The 16,302-nt window shown below is 44.4% G+C and overlaps 1 protein-coding gene across 2 annotated transcripts in view; it reads left to right on the forward strand.

Annotated features, from left to right (window-relative positions):
• The window catches only part of SYT9 (synaptotagmin 9), a 187,793-nt gene that overhangs the window by 55,619 nt on the left and 115,872 nt on the right, over nt 1–16,302 (forward strand). For both annotated transcript variants that reach the window (XM_082844199.1, XM_082844200.1), the window contains exons 2-3: nt 3,466–3,820; nt 11,330–11,876. In XM_082844199.1, coding sequence (XP_082700325.1) covers nt 3,466–3,820; nt 11,330–11,876 — 902 coding nt within the window. The remainder of the gene's footprint in view (nt 1–3,465; nt 3,821–11,329; nt 11,877–16,302) is intronic.

Here is a 16,302-nt window from a genome sequence, read left to right on the forward strand (position 1 = left end):
GCGTTTTTTGGGTGTGTGAGCTGGGAGTCAGCTGACAAGCTGGAATCGTTCTTGAGCTGGGTCAGGGCCCTACGGTTACTAGCAGAAGTGGGCCCAGGATTTACCTTATTTTTAGCATGTTGCCAACACCAAGTAAACCCTGAGAGGCCATGTTATACCAAGCTGATGAGTCCACAGCTCAGGTGGGATTCTAAATGCAGGGTGCCCGTAGTCCTGGACAGTCCTGGGTGAAGTCTCTTGTTGATGTGATTGTTGATACCGCCTCTTTTCCCTCTTAAAAGTATCTTAGTCTTGGACAATAAATTTTATGGTCATGTTTATTAGTCAGCTTTTTGCCATGGTGACAACCGCCTTTGAGACCCTAGTGACTTAACTAAAACATCAACTATTTACGTTTTGCTCATGGATCTGTGGATCAGTTTCTGCCCTGCCCCAGTCCGTGTTCAGGTTTAAGTGTGCTCCTCATTCTGGACTTTGGGCCTATGCCACAAGTCTTCCTTTATGGCACCCAGGCTGAAATATCAGCCCTATTTAAGACCTCTTCTTCTCACAGCAGAAGGTGGGAGCCCAAGAGTCCTCTGGTCCAAGGTGGCGTGGGCCACATCTACTCATATTTCATTGACCAGAGCAAGTCACGTGGCCAAGACTAACGTCAGGGGGTTTGGATTTACGCTCGTTCCTTGGAGGGGGCACCGTGGTGTGGAAGAGTGAATATTTGTAATTATCGCGTCCCACCCCTGAACCTTACTGCCTTCTGCTGTGTGCCTCCTCCAGCCTACGCTATTCTCCTGGTGGTGTCTGTGTCAGGACAGTGCTGAAGTGATTAACAGGATGTGGGGAGGGGGTTTCGCCTCTGTTTGGATTACGGAACGTATTAAGGGGTTTCGCTGTGTTGTGGCGCTCTCGTTGGGGGAGGTGGGGGCCAATGTTTGCTGTGCCAGCCTGATTAACTGGGAGGGGCCTCCTGCTTCCCTGTGCCCCCAGTACTACCACCTGTCATGGAAGTTTTCACCGACAAATTTTCCATCCTGCTCTGTGAGCTCTCAGAACCACGTGGAGCCTGTGGCCAAACCATGCTCTCCTCCCCCTCAAGTTGGGGCTCCATGAGGTGTGATTTCTGGGGCCCTGTACTTTGCCCCCACTGACTCTGTTCCTTGTCCCCCATCCCTGCCCTTTTTGCTCTGCACTTGAGATTGTTAATTTTTATTTTTCCCTCGGTGTCCCTTCATTTGCTTGTGTTAAGTGTTCAGCCCTGATCGGCTTTTCCTTTAAAACAATCCCAGAAATTCCTCCGCATTACTCGTTCACCGATGGATGGAAGGTACCTGGACTTGCTTTCCATAGTCACATAGCTTGCATATCCCATTTCAGTGATATTTAAGGAGAGAAATGAGATAAGCAGAGATTTTGAGCTCAGTTACCCATGCTGAAGCTGGAACCCCCATGTTTCCAAACAGAAACATAATATCGTTTCGCCACAAGGGCAAAGATTGATTGGGAGGCGTAGAGGAGATACGGTGGATACATCACCAGCCCTGGCAGCTGGCTTTCTGTCAAGAACAATTTCTCATGAAGAAATTGTTTTATCATGTCATAAGAATGGTCAAGTCCCTTCAGAGTCATGTTGAAAAGCACACGGACAGTAGGGGGTCAGCTTGACTCCGTAGGTAAGGGACTTGCGGGACGGGTTCGCGTGCATATGCCTCAGCAGAGACGCAACCTGCCTCATGTCACGGATTGTCGTGTGCTGTGGATCGTTGAAATTGTGGCTATTAAGTACCTGAGTCCTAATTTTCTCCTTCACTAGAATATGAGTCTGTGAAGGTAGGAGTGTGTCTATCACGTTCTCCATCGTGTCTCCAAAGCCTGGCACAGTCCCTGGCATGGAATGGACAGCCAGAAAACTGGCTGAAGCAATACAAGTATTAATGATGGACAGTAAAGGCAGAACCTGGGAAGAATCCTTGGGGCTCCAGGATGTAATGGAGCCCAGCAAGGGCAGTTAGGGGTGTCCTTTAAAGGGAGGAGTTTGTAGCACCACAGTGCCAGGAATGAGTTCAGGTCGATGCCTCAGCTTCCCTGGCTCTACTGTAGGGTGGTGGAAGCCTCAAGAGGGTTGGGCTTTGTTCTGAGAGTTGGGTGCACAGCCACCGGACACTGCACTGCCTTGGACCCTAGCTGAGGCCACGGCGCCGCGGTCCACGTAGCAGATGTTGTTGCCCCCACCAAAACCCCACTCCGTTAACACTTGAGCACGTGCCTGCTGACCTCCAAGGCCAGCCCTGCATTTATTTGAAATGTGGGAATTTTCTGGCCACAGAAACTTACTTTGCCACCCATGCTGCAGGTTAGAAATGCCCCTTGAGAGCTGCCCTCAAATCAATGACTGAACGGGTTGATGTTGTAAATAACCCAGTCCCCTGGTCTGTAGCGTGTGGAACCTCACAGCCTCCCACTGTGGTAACTGGCTTGATACAGCCCCCCTTACTGGCTGCTTTCTTACCCCCCCTGGATCACTTCCCTACTCTCCTACCTGGATCACTTCCCTACTTCCCTACATGTGTTTTCTTCACCTTCTAAATAAACCTCTTGCCCTTGAATACTTGTCTCAGTTCTGCTACTGGGGAAACCCAAACTATGACCATCGTCCCCGGGTCCTGGGCACCTGACCACCAGGTGGTGGGTATTCTTGAGGGTTTGGGAGGACTTGAGCTTCATTTTGCTTAGACCGTTGAAAGTTCCTATCAAAAAGAGGGGGGAGAAAGCACTCTGATTTCTCTTGTTTTAAAAAGATGTTACTTGGGCTTCCCTGGTGGCGCATTGGTTGGGAGTCCGCCTGCCGATGCGGGGGACGTGGGTTCGTGCCCTGGTCCGGGAGGATCCCACATGCCGCGGAGCGGCTGGGCCCGTGAGCCATGGCCGCTGAGCCTGCGCGTCCGGAGCCTGTGCTCCGCAACGGGAGAGGCCACAACAGTGAGAGGCCCACGTACCGCAAAAAAAAAAAAAATATATATATATATATGTTACTTAAACAATCCCCAAATTTATATTATACTGCTCTCTGAGATGACAGAGGAATTTTTAAGCACAGTCAAAGCTCTCCTGCTCCTGGAATATCAATGATTTGCATTGCCGAGGGCCAGGGTCTCAGTTGACTTACAGGGCATTCCTGGTCCCCTGAACGCACCCTGTCTCTTGCTATTGCAGGCTGTTTGTTTCTAAGCATGCCTGCGTGTTCCATCCTCTGAGCTCGTCCCCGAGTCCTCATTGCCCCTGCGTCCTCATTGCCCCTGCGTCCTCACTGCCCCTGCCTCAGAGTCGGGAGGCCCAGCAGCACGCCCAGCCTGGCCTTCTGCCATCACTCCTGACGGATGCGTGGATGAGAGGGTCTTTATGCCCGCACCGTGCAGTGGGTGGGCGCGGGAGGAGCAATCCCACTGACCTTTGATCTTTGCTTCTTTGCAGATATCTCAGTGAGCCTGCTGACCCTTGTGGTCACCGCCTGTGGCCTCGCCCTCTTTGGCGTGTCTCTCTTCGTGTCTTGGAAACTCTGCTGGGTTCCGTGGCGAGAACGAGGCCTGTTCTCTGGTAGCAAAGACAACAACCAGGAGCCTCTTAACTACATGGACACAGAGACCAACGAGCAGGAGAACAGCGAGGGCTTCCTAGACCCTCCCACCCCTTGTCCAGACTCCTCCATGAAGATCAGCCACACCTCCCCTGACATTCCCCTCTCGACCCAGACAGGGGACCGGGAGAACTGTGCCCATGGCGTCCGCATACAGCGCCAAGTCACAGAGCCAACAACCTCATCAGCTCGGTCAGTAATGCCCCCTTCCTTTCTGGATGCAGGGCGAGCACCACCCTGTTCCCTTCTCTTGGCAGCAGTAGCATTGACTAGCCGAGGAGCCTGTAACCTGTCACGTGTCCATTAGAGACACGTATCAGAGACATGAATATGGGAAAGCTTGATGCTTCCTATATTCCTGTGAGGTTCCTGAGCACTGCTTAGTCTGTACTTAGTTCATAACAGCAATAGTTAGCATCGCTAAGGCTTACCATGTCAAGGACTGTCTAAGCGCTTCATGTGTATTATTTTATTATCCCTCACAACTTTGTGTGAGAGGGATCTTATTATCGTTTTCATCTCACAGAAGAAGAAACTTAAGTCAGGGAGATTAAGAAACAAAGTCATATATTGGTAAGCACCCAGGTCAGGGTTTGAACCCCGGTTCAAACAACACCAGAGCCCAAGTTTCTACCCACTCTTCCGTGCTGCTCTCATAGTGCTATGGAGTTGATTCTCCGTGCCTCTGACCTAGCCTAGCGGTCACACACAGGCTCTCTGTAGAGTCCACACAGCGGCTGGGGGTCTTCGTCCACCTCCAGGCTTTGCAAGGTCTCCAGAGTACCCAGGCCCATTGTCACTCTCTTTCCATGGCTGGATGCTCTGTGCTCTCGCGCAGTAGAGAAATAATATAGTGCAGTGATTAAAAAGCAAGGGCTCTGGGGTCCAATGAACTAGCTTTACCTACAAGTATGATATTGGACACGTTATTTAGCCTTCGTCTGTTTCTGTTTCGTCTTGTGAGAGGGGAGCGGTGATAGGTGGTTTTGAGAATGAGGTGGTAACATGTGCATCACATGTGCTTTGCCCAGGCCTGCATCTAGCACCTGCTCCACACCCTGAGCTGCCATTTTGTTTTCAGTGCTGCTATCATCATCATCATCATCATCGAGACCTGCCTCTCCCAAGACTCAGATGCATACAGGTGGCTTTGAGGCGAAGCAGCCAGTTCTGAATCACTGTAGATAAAACTTCACTCTCAATAAGAGACCTCAGGAAAAGAGACCCAGAAAGCAGCTTTCTTTAAAATGAAAATATTTGCTTGAGTGATAGCTGGGGGAACAGCATATGCTGTTATTTGGAAAGTACAAGCACAGTTTGGGGTTTTGTTTTTTTTTTTAACATCTTTTTTATTTGTTCTCTAGAAACAGAAATAAGATTTTACCCTTTTTTATGTTAATCAAGTTTATCCTAGAGGCTCTGCTCATTCACATTAAGTAGGATGGAATATGACAGTTTATAATTTAATTTTTTCAGAAAGCTATTTTAGCATCATTTCCAATTCTGAATTAGAGAGCTTTACCTAAAATATTCCTCCGGGAGGAAATGGATGGTTGTTTGCCATTTGATTTAGAAGAAATCCTCAGATTTTATCATCAGGATTTCTCTTCAGATTTAAGACTTAAATATAACTGGAGCTCTGTCTGATGCTGCCGTGGAGTTTGTGCAGTGGTGCAAACTCACGATAAAATCCTTTCAGTACTTCAGTAAGTAGGGCCTTCAGATGGGGTCTCCATTGAAATTGTCTCCTATCTGGTTTGACTCTGCATGTTCATTTTTCTGATCTGGGTTCCATCAATACAGAGTGATAGTACTGTGTTCTTATTAGATTATAGGTCTGAGGACTCTGCCATAATTCTAATGAATTGATGGCAATCATATCACTATAATTATTACAATGTTTATCCTAGGAAAATGTATAAGTAACCTGCATATCAAAAAATAGATTTCATGTAAAGCTAAAAACTGTAGATAGCTTCACCACTGATTTGTAGAAACTGGGTAGAAGGAAAAAGAAAACTAAAATGAGAGAGGGAAGGAATTATCCCTGTAAAATGCATTTTACATTTAGACTTATTCTAGTTTTGGAGTCGTGCAATTAAATTTTCTCTTCTGATGGCCAAAACCAAGTTTGGTGATATTTGACTACCATAAGAAAACTAAACTCTCTCCAGCTGCATTTGACCTGATACTGATAATTTGCATCATTTCCCATTTCAGACATTCTTATCTAAATTACTGCTGACCTAGTTTTATGGGTTATGTCTGGAAATGCACGTCTTTGACTCATGGTCTTTCCATAATAAGAAGGGTGTGGTCTTCTAATTCTTTAGGGTTGTGCTATAAACACACACACACACACACACACACACACACACACACACACACACACACACACACACACACACACACACACACACACAAAGCCTTTTTACTGACAGAGTGGGTAAAATGAATGAAATTTCCTTGATGCTCCAGAACATTTTTAACATTCTTTTTTAAGTAGCATTTTTCATACCATATTTGGGGAAAGGGAGGGTACTCTTTGCTGAGATGGCTCTAAACAGTCTGCTCTGCTAGTTATTATTTCTATTCCCTTCTTTCTCATTATGATCTTTACTTTCTCACTGCTGTCACTTTCTTTCTTACTGCTTCCCTCCTGCAGCTGTTATCACTTGTCCCAAAGTTCCCTGGGCACCTGCTCAGCCCAGAGCATACAAAGCTTAGACTCCCTGTTAAGGCCTCCCCACTGTCATGGCGATTGGCACCGCTTCAGCCGTGGCGTTTGCTTCGGAAGTCCCACTGTCATCTGGCCTCTTCAGCTTGGATATGTGTGGCTCCCACCACTGCCTTTTGGAATGTCCTAAAGATGAGCTTTGCTCCATCTTCTAAGAATGTTTCTGGTCAGGATGACTTTCTTTTGTTCTTCCAAGATCAAGCATGTTTGCATTCTGTTTCTGGTTAGCTCAGTTACTATTAGAACCCTCCAAAATTCCTGTTAATTCCTTTCAATTTGGATGAAATCCCTTTTGTATAATGACCTAATATCCTGGGAATGTGGATTTTTTTTTTTTTTTAGAACTTTTCAATACCAGAACATTTTAGAGGTCTCCAAATATATGAGAGGACTCCAAATATATGAAAATCCCTGGATCCTCAAAATAGAAGGAACCTTGAAAGGCCATCTAATCCGTTTCCTGATTCATGTCCCCAAATGAAAGTTCAATCTGTTTTTTTTTTTTTTTTAAGTCTTCTCACATTTCCTTTAAAATACTTTAGCTTTATAAAAATTTCAATTTCCACACCACAAACTCCTTATCGGGTCTGTTAAGGCCTGTGTAATACTGCCACAGTCTGCTCCACAGTCTGCTTCTGTCAGCTATCGGCCTCACCTCCCAGCCAGGCCACCATGTGGCACAAACCCAGACGACCCTGTTAACATGGACTCAGTTAAGAGGCCTTATCCGGAAAAGCTCATCACATTCCATCTGCACTAGCTTCTCTCTTGGTTCCTTCAGTATCCCTGACTTTTCCTGCCTTGGTACCTTCACACAATCCATTCCCTCAGCCTGAAATGCTTTTCCTTTTCCTTTGCCATGCCAGGCTCCTTTGCAGCCTTAATGTCCCTGCTAAAGTGTCACCTCCTCAGAAAGGTCTCCCTCACCACCCTATCTGAAGTATGTGTTCTTTCCTCCACTCCCTCCCACTCTTTATTTTCCCACAAGTTGCCTTACTTTCACTTCTTCACAGGATTAAAGTCTATTTCTAACTCTACGATTGTTTATTGCCTATACCCCGCTCTAGACTATGAGTTCTGTGAGTTCAAAGACCGTATCTGCTCTGCTTCTCCCTGTATATCTAACCCCTAGTGCAGCCTCTGGCACATAGTGGAATTTTTCATGAATGACTGAAGAGTACATTCGTCAATATCAGGCCACTTTCCTCATGTTCTGCTGACAAAAATGGCAAAGCGCAAAAGTATAAACTGAGTAGAGCGTGTAATGGTGTGAAGCCAATGGAAGGTCACTTGTCCCAGCTCTCACATTCATCAGAGCCTTACATTTAGACTTTTGAGCTTGTCTCTGAATTAAACAATCCTTAGAGTCGCAGAAGTACTCTGAGAGAATTGAAAGAAGAAGACAATTTGAGTCTTCTAAATTTGAGTCCCATTACTGGCCGCAACTCCAGTAAGTGGCCCACTAGGATTAAGTGCTGCAATTACTCTAAGAGAAGCACAGTTTTATTAAGCTATATATTTTTATGTGTTGAGAGCATTGGTTAGATGTAAACATTTAAAACATAATTTTTTGAATTACTCTTTTAGTTATTTCTTCAGATTTTAATGAACTGACAGCTTCAAAAATGGAAGTTGCCTAGATCTCTCTCAGCTTCCATGAGACCCTGAAACCAGGTGTAAATGTGTATTTTCTCTACTGAGATTTAATGATCAGAAACTATTATGTCCGTGGCATTTATATATTTACTGTAGACACACGTATTAAACATTTGCTGTGTGCAAAGTTCTGTGTTATGTGCTGGTAGTAAAGAGGGAGAAAGGATATAGCCCTGGCCTTGAAAGGGGAAATACACAAAAGAGCACCAGTTACACATATTAAAGTGCTGATTGTTCTTTAGAAGATTAATCTGGCAAGAGTGTATAAGATGCGTGGGATGGGGTGAAGACTGGATATAGGGATCCAGTTCAGACCTGTGATGGTGAGGGCCTGAACTCAATTGGAAGCAGTGGGAACGCAAAGAGGCATGAGATGTGAGCTACTTTAGAGAAAGTGTTGGTGGACATAGGCTCATTTTAGTAACGGGATAAAATATTTGACGATGACACCAAGGTTTCATGCCCTTTTTACCTTGGGGGAGGGTGGGAGCAGGACATGCTTCAGTGTATCCAGCTGCACTTAACCCCACACCTCCACCGTCCAAGGCGTGATGTCTGCATCTCCATTATCTCACTCACTCTAAAGGTCTCCGAATCCCAGAACCAAGAAAGCCTCAGATTCCCATTTCCTCCTGCCCTTGTAGTCAGTTAACTGTGTCTATCTGCTACTCCCACTTCTTCTGTCTGTTGGTGGTTCAGAACAACCCAGCCCTCTCCTCTCCATCACAAGGGAAGATTCCAAGAAGGCCTGTTTCTCCTGTTTCCAGATTTCCCTGTCGTGACTCAAACTTTGTAAAGAAACCCGTCATGGCTCTGAAGTCACAATGTCCTTCTGTCTTTCCTGTCTTTGGACCCCCTGAAGCCTTGTAAACACTGGTGCCCCAAACCAGGGAAGGGACAGGCCAAGTTTCCCCTCTGAGATGGGGTCCCTGAGATGAGAGAGGGTAGAAGAGTGTACACTTGGCCATGGTTGCAGGGGAAATCCAGCGATGGGAGGGATGCTGGAGGTTCTGAGCTCTGGTTCTTAATAGCACCTGGAATGGAAGATATGGGCATGTATGAGGTGAAAGCTGCTGGGACAGAAGAGCTGAAGGTCCCAGCCTGCTGGAGAGCTGGGAGCCAAGAGGAAAACTTAGTTAATTTCCCTGTTGAGGTCTAGAGCATCAGCTGGGAGGCTGAGGCCAGGTTAAGTAGGTAGGCTTGGCTCAAGTGCTATCTCATCCGTGACAGTTTCCCTAGCCTTCCCTAGGCCTTCCTCTCTCCCTCTCCCTAACCTCCGGTCAGTTCTTATCCCCCTCTGCCCTGATTTATAGTCAGTGTATGACTGTCTACTCCTGGCAAGGCGCTTCCTTGAAAGCAGTGACTAGGCTTTGCCCCTCTGTCTCTTCCACCCTACCTGACCCCTTGCTTCACACATTCAAATTTGTTGAATTGCAGTAATGTCCTCTTTCTTAAGATCCAGTGGAGGTAGTTGGCTTCCAGACACCTAGTTGGTCTTGAAGGTGTACTTTTAGTATTTAAATTGCACCACTGACTAACTAGATAGCACTCAGAATGGCCCATCGTAGGTGGGAACTGACTCCAGGCTCAAGTAGGGCCCTTGTTTGAATCCAGCCTGGAGAGAAAAATCAACGGCAGGGGAAGCTGGAGCTGGTACCAGCCACTTATGGCCTCTGCATATGGCCGGATACTTGCTGCTCCCTGCCAGAGCTTTCTGCCCAGAGATCCCAATAGAGCAGGATTAAAGCTCTATTCTAGCACTACAGAGGCTCAACATCTAGGCAGGGGACGGACCTGGCTGTACTAGTACAGAGAACCAGCTGTAGGTGCCTAACAGCCTTCCCCTGAGTCTCTTCCTCCCCCCTGAAAAATCAGAAGATCCAGAGAAAAGTTAAGATGGTGGGTTTCTCTGTAAGAAATTTAAATCCCACGAGAGAAACATTCACACCACACAGTTTTCGCACATGTGGGAATGTGTGTGTCTGGGTGTGGACTGTGTTGGCTGTGACAGGTTCAAGTGACAGCCCTGTGCTTGTGCTCTTGTTGTACCGTGTGGGTGATTAGTAGTCAGGAGGGTATTTTAGGATGAAGAGGAATGTTTGGCATCACAGCATCTGTATGACAAGGGAGAATAATTTCAAACACGTTTCGGGGCCTATTAATCCCATTTTTATGTCTTTATTTCATAAAGTAGTCTTAAGAAAGGAAAAGAAGACAAACTCTGATCTTTACTCTGCCTCTTCAGCTATTTACCAACCCCTCAGAGACAGCTTGACTGTTCCCTTTCACCTTCTGGTGGAGAGAGGCTATTTTAATTAAGGTTATTGAGAGGCTGCACAAAATACAATATAATGGCTCTGAACTCTGAGCTAAAAACAAACAAAAATAACCTTAAAGACAACTTTGTATGTAATGACTACTTCTCCCAGTTTGTGAGGACCCACACAAGGTAAGGCAAAGAGAATTTCAGGGAAACTTTTAACCCAAACCAGTAAGTTTATAGGGTGAAGAGTAGATTTGGATAGCAAATATTTAATTTGCAAATATCAGTCTCAAGCCTTCTCTAACTGAATCCCTATATACATTTATAGGAGCTTACCTTTAACTTTTATACCCTCAGTGTTTGTTAAAGAAATACAACCCTTCCTTCTCATCACTCATCACCCACGTGGTTCAGCAGTAGCACAGCCGCGGAGCTGGCACTCGCACCTGTCAGAGTCAACAGAGTCCCCTACAAGCAGACACATCCTGTGACGTACGTTTCCAGAAGAGCAAAGACTGTGTTCTCATAATGAAATGATTTGATTTGACCCAGTAAGAATATGCAGCCTTAGTAGGCTAAAAGCCAGTGACAGGAAATTCTGTGTAATTTAGAGGAAGATCCATTCTTTTTCAGATAACACCTAGCTATTTCAGCTTCAGGATGATACTGTATATCAAGGGGAATCATTTTATTTTTTTAAACCAGTTTGTACAAATCTTTACCTCCCACCAGCTGAATAAGCTTCTTTAATGGCATATTAGACAGTTTAGAAAGTGCATTAAACCTTTAAAGCTCCGAGGTCACGTGTAAGTAAGTTCATCTCCTGATGCCAGGCCTCAGTTTTGAGCTTCAAGCCTTGGGAAGCAGCTTACTTGCATTGATGAGCATTTTGAATATAGGCCAAAAAAAAAAAAAAAAAAAAAAGCCCACAGGTCTCAGCTTTTAACAGTGTGTTCATCAGTCTACCTACATCCCAGGCACAAGTTTCTGAAAGACCTGGAGCTAATGAGGTTATAACTTTGTTCTCTCTTGCTCTTCACTCAAGGCATAATTCAATCCGAAGACAACTCAACCTGTCGAACCCAGACTTCAATATCCAACAGCTTCAAAAGCAGGAACAGTTGACTGGAATTGGTCGAATTAAACCGGAGTTATATAAGCAGAGGTCCTTGGATAATGAGGATGGGAAAAGGAGTAACAGCAAAGCCTGTGGGAAGCTGAACTTCATTTTAAAATATGACTGTGACTTAGAGCAACTCGTAGTGAAGATTCACAAAGCTGTCAATTTGCCCGCCAAGGACTTTTCTGGGACGTCAGATCCTTATGTCAAGATCTATTTGCTTCCCGATCGGAAAACAAAACACCAGACTAAAGTTCACAGAAAGACCCTGAACCCTGTGTTTGATGAAGTGTTTTTGTTTCCGGTTCCCTACAATGACCTTGTAGCTCGGAAGCTTCACTTCTCTGTCTATGACTTTGACAGGTTCTCTCGCCATGACTTAATCGGCCAAGTGGTGGTGGATCACTTCTTAGACTTGGCTGATTTCCCCAGGGAGTGCATCCTTTGGAAGGACATCGAATATGTCACCAATGTAAGTCTAACATTTCTTCATTTTGGTCGGGGGAAGGGCGCTTCTCGGTCAGCATGCAAACAGATTACTTATACCTTATTTTATTTTATTTTGGGGGTGGCAGAGTATAAAATTTATCTCAATGTACTTAGAGCTGTCGCTTCAAACCTCCTTGTACCTTTCCAGAAACAAGTCTTTCACAATATTCATTTTGCAGTTTCCGAGAATTACTCATGGAAGCAACATTAATAACATTCTCCCTTTTCTACTTTCTAATTCTAAGCAGTTCCCTAATAGGCATTAGATATTATCTGTCCTCCTTACCTCATTTTCTTTAGAGCTTTCTTAGGTTGTTTGTGCTAAATGGATCCTGGCATCCTACTAACTGTTATCTGCAGCTGAGAGACCGTTGCCTTACTCGCTGAGAGCATTAAGCTCTTGCCATGTTCTCAGGTCAGCTCAGCAGCATTTCCCACGATCAGATCTTCAGCTTTCATCCCAGACGTGAGAATGATTGGGAAGAGTTGGCACCATATTTTTAAACACAGAATCAAAGTTACAAGGAGGTCCGTCTGAAAAGATCTACAGATATTGGCAAAGCTAATCTATACAAGGTCAAATCCTATTTAGAGCTCAGGAGAGAGGGCAGAAGTGTTGCCATATACCCATGTTTACATTTAAACATGATATTGCAGCAGTGATGTTTTTACTCCATTTGCATCCTTTTCACTGTCTGCAGAGGTGTATTGATGCTCCTGAAATAGAAAGGAAAATTGGACTATCTTCGGGGACTCTGATATTTTAAGGCCACTTGTTTCGTTTCCCTGTCCAGATTGGCTCAGGCAGCTTTGTGAGCTCATCTTCTGCGGGCGATATCGTTCTCTTTCTCTGTCCTGGCATCCAAGCCAGCAAGCACCATCACCCTTACTCTGCTCGGATGATGATCTAGCTTGAGTTTGGAGCCCATTTAGTGAAAGGCTCTCACTCTGCTCAGGAGGAAAACACACAAAATCTCTTCCCAGTGACCAGATACCCACACTGATACTCTCTCATCTCAGCCGCTTTTGTGAACTGGGGACTCACATTCCAAGGGACACCTTCCCTTCACATCCTATGAGATTACCAGTGCCAGCTTTGTCCTGCTACTCAAATAAGCAAAGTGGAACGTGGAGTTTTGCTGGCCTTTATCATAATGATGAGGAAAGAAAAGAAGGAGCTGGAAAAGGTGCAGAGAACATCAGATGGTGAAACTAAGGTGATACGGGAGATTGGGGAAGGAACAGATCTCTTCAAACTTAAAAGGTGGTGATATCTGTAAACCCAAAAATGGATGCTGTGGGTGGCAAGGATTGTATCCCAAATCCCAATCGCCAGAATCAGAAGGCAGCTTTAGAAGCTTTAAAGAAACAGAATGGGCAGGCTGCTGATATTAAGGGATGAATGGCTCAAGAATGAACTGTCTCACTGGAGTTCTTACCAAGTCCCCTGAGATACTGCTGGCCAACAGTGATGAGTGTCGGTAGAGAGAGGTTGGTCACATCATCTAGTGTGTGACATCATTTTATATTTTTTGACTAATGGATTGCGTAAAATAATAGCTGGAGTGGTCATTAGAAATCTCAGCGGGGATCCTGCTGTGAGTTGCCTTCTAAAAACTTTGTGGAAAGAGTAACACTGAGTGCACAGTGGCTGATAAAAATCTGGGTAAGGCTGATCCCTGCTGGGCAGGTCTCTTAGAGCTGTTTCCTGTGGGATGAGAATATAGAATGACAGCCTGCAGAGACCTTTTGGCCCTGAGATCACTGCCATTGTGGCACTCTCCTGTGACTATGAGTTTTCCATCCAGTGACGGAGAATCCTGGATTTCCACAGAGTTGAGGAGAATGTGAAATTATTTTCCAAGGAGGAAAACCAATAAGGCTAAAAGCCTCGAAATTCTCAGTTGTTTCCTCAGGCAAACAATAAATATTCTGAGCATTGATCTAAGCCTTTGGATGGCTAGCAGGAGAAAGGAGGTCCTGGGAATGGAATTACATGTTGTTTCGTAATCTGCCATTAAAAAAAAATTCCATTTAAAAATTGCTATTTGGGGCTGTTTGTGCTTTTTTGCATGTGACTTTGTACAGAGACTGAGAATGAAGGTCTGAGATTTACCAAGGTTTCACTTTTATAATATAGCATATATGTCACACAGCGTATATGCTACACACGTACAGACTAATGAGAGAAATTAAAAGAGTAGTCACGACCCATCCCTCAGCTGAAGAGCAGACTACCACCAAGTACTTTGCTGATGACCCCTGGGTTGTCCTCCCCTGTCACATTCTCTCAGCCCATTCCTGCCAAGAGGAAACCACTATCCTGAATTTTATTTGTAAGTGTTGTTCAGTTTTGTCTGTTTCTGCTTTTCATAGCTCTTCTTTGACTTTTTTTTTTCAGTCCACGTTGATTTTGACATTTAGCAATAGAGATGAGTGGAGCTCTGGTTCATGTATTTTCATTACTGTATAAAATTCCATTGTGTTATATACACAAATTAGCTCTCTTGTACTGATGATATTGGGTTGTGATTAGTTTTTTATGATTCTGAATAATACTGCAGAGAACATTTTTATGCACAACTCCTGGTTCACAGATGCATTAATTTCTCTAGGGTGTAGCCCTGATAGAGGAAAAGTACACGTGTTCAAATTTTCTAGGCAATGCCGAGTTCGTTTTTCCACCGTGGCTGTACAAGATGACCCTCCCACTGTGAGGTATGACAGTTACTAATGCTCCACAGTCTCACCAACTCTTGCAGTTGCCGCATTGTTTAATATGTGTGCATGTGCATGCACGTAAAATGGAATATGATTTGTATATTCTTGGCCACCAAGGTTAACCATCTTTTGATATGTTCATTGGTCATTCACATTTCCTTTCTTGCTAAATGTTTGTTCAGCACTTTTTCTTTTTTTTTCCTATAGTTTTCTTTTTCCTGTTGACTGATACATGTTCTTTATATAGTCTAGATGTAATCCTTTGTTGGTTATGTGTATTGCAAACATAGTCTCTTCATGTATAGCTGTCTTTATGCTCATTTGATGGTATTTTTGATCAATAGAGGTTCTTATGTTTAATGTAGTAAAATGGATCAATATTTTCTATTGTAACTTAGCACTTTTCTGTCTTATTCAAGAAATCCTTTCTTACCCTGTGTCATAAAGATATTTTTCCTGTATTTTCTATTAGAAGGTTAAAAGTTCTGGGGCTTCCCTGGTGGCGCAGTGGTTGAGAGTCCACCTGCCGATGCAGGGGGCATGGGTTCGTGCCCCAGTCTGGGAAGATCCCACGTGCCGCAGAGCGGCTAGGCCCATGAGCCACGGCCGCTGAGCCTGCGCGTCCGGAGCCTGTGCTCCGCAACGGGAGAGGCCACAACAGTGAGAGGCCCGCGTACCGCAAAAAACCAAACCAAAACAAAAAAAAGTTCCGCCTTTCCTAATTATAATTTTAGTCCACCCAGAATCCAATTGCATTGTGCAATGTAATATAAGCCTCCTGTATTAGCTTGGGCTGCCATAACCAAGTATATAGACTAGGTAGTTAAAACACCAGGAATTTATTTCTCACAGTTCTGGAGGCTGAGAAGTCCAAGATCAAGGTGCTAGCGGATTCAGTTCCTAGTAAGAGCCTTCTTCCTGGCTTGCAGATAGCTGCCTTCTTGATGTGTCCTCACATGGTGGAGAGACAGAGCTCTGGTCTCTCTTCTTCTTCTTCTTGTAAGGACAATAATCTCATCACGGGGGCCTCACCCTCCTGATGTCATTTAAACCTAATTACCTCCCAGAGGACCCAAATACCATCACACTGCGGGTTAGGGCTTCAACTTACGAATTTTGGAGGGGCACAAACATTCAGTCCATACGACACCCCTATTTCTTTTTCTATGTGGATAACCAGTTTTCTGGCATATTTTCCCAATAATCTGCAGTGTATGCTCTGTCCTGTATAGGTCTTTATATATGAAGAGTCTGTTTCTGGATTCTCTTTTCTATCGATTTTTCTATTTGAGTATCTCTACCAATAGCACTTGTAAATTAGTATCATTCTATGATAAGCTTTAACCTCTGGAAGAGAAAATTATCCAGCCTGCTTTTTCTTCAGTTCAGTCTTGGCTTTTACTTGACTTTTCTCATAAATGTTAGAATCAGATTGTCAAATTAAAATTTCTTTCTGGTGTTTGGACTTCTATGAAGTCTATAGATAAATTCAGGGAAGTTTTACATCTTCTGTGATATTGAGTCTTTCTATTCATGGTCGTAGTGCACGTCTCCATTTATTTAGTTCTCCTTTAAAGTCTTTCATTCAAGGCTTATAATTTTCTACATGAGGATGTCTTTCATGTATTTTGTTAGTTTTATTGCTAGGTATGTTATTTTTTGTTATTTTCAACAGTATCTTTTCTAAA

Source organism: Leucopleurus acutus (genome assembly GCF_964270905.1).
Source record: "Leucopleurus acutus genome assembly, chromosome: 8".
Classification (NCBI taxonomy): domain Eukaryota; kingdom Metazoa; phylum Chordata; class Mammalia; order Artiodactyla; family Delphinidae; genus Leucopleurus; species Leucopleurus acutus.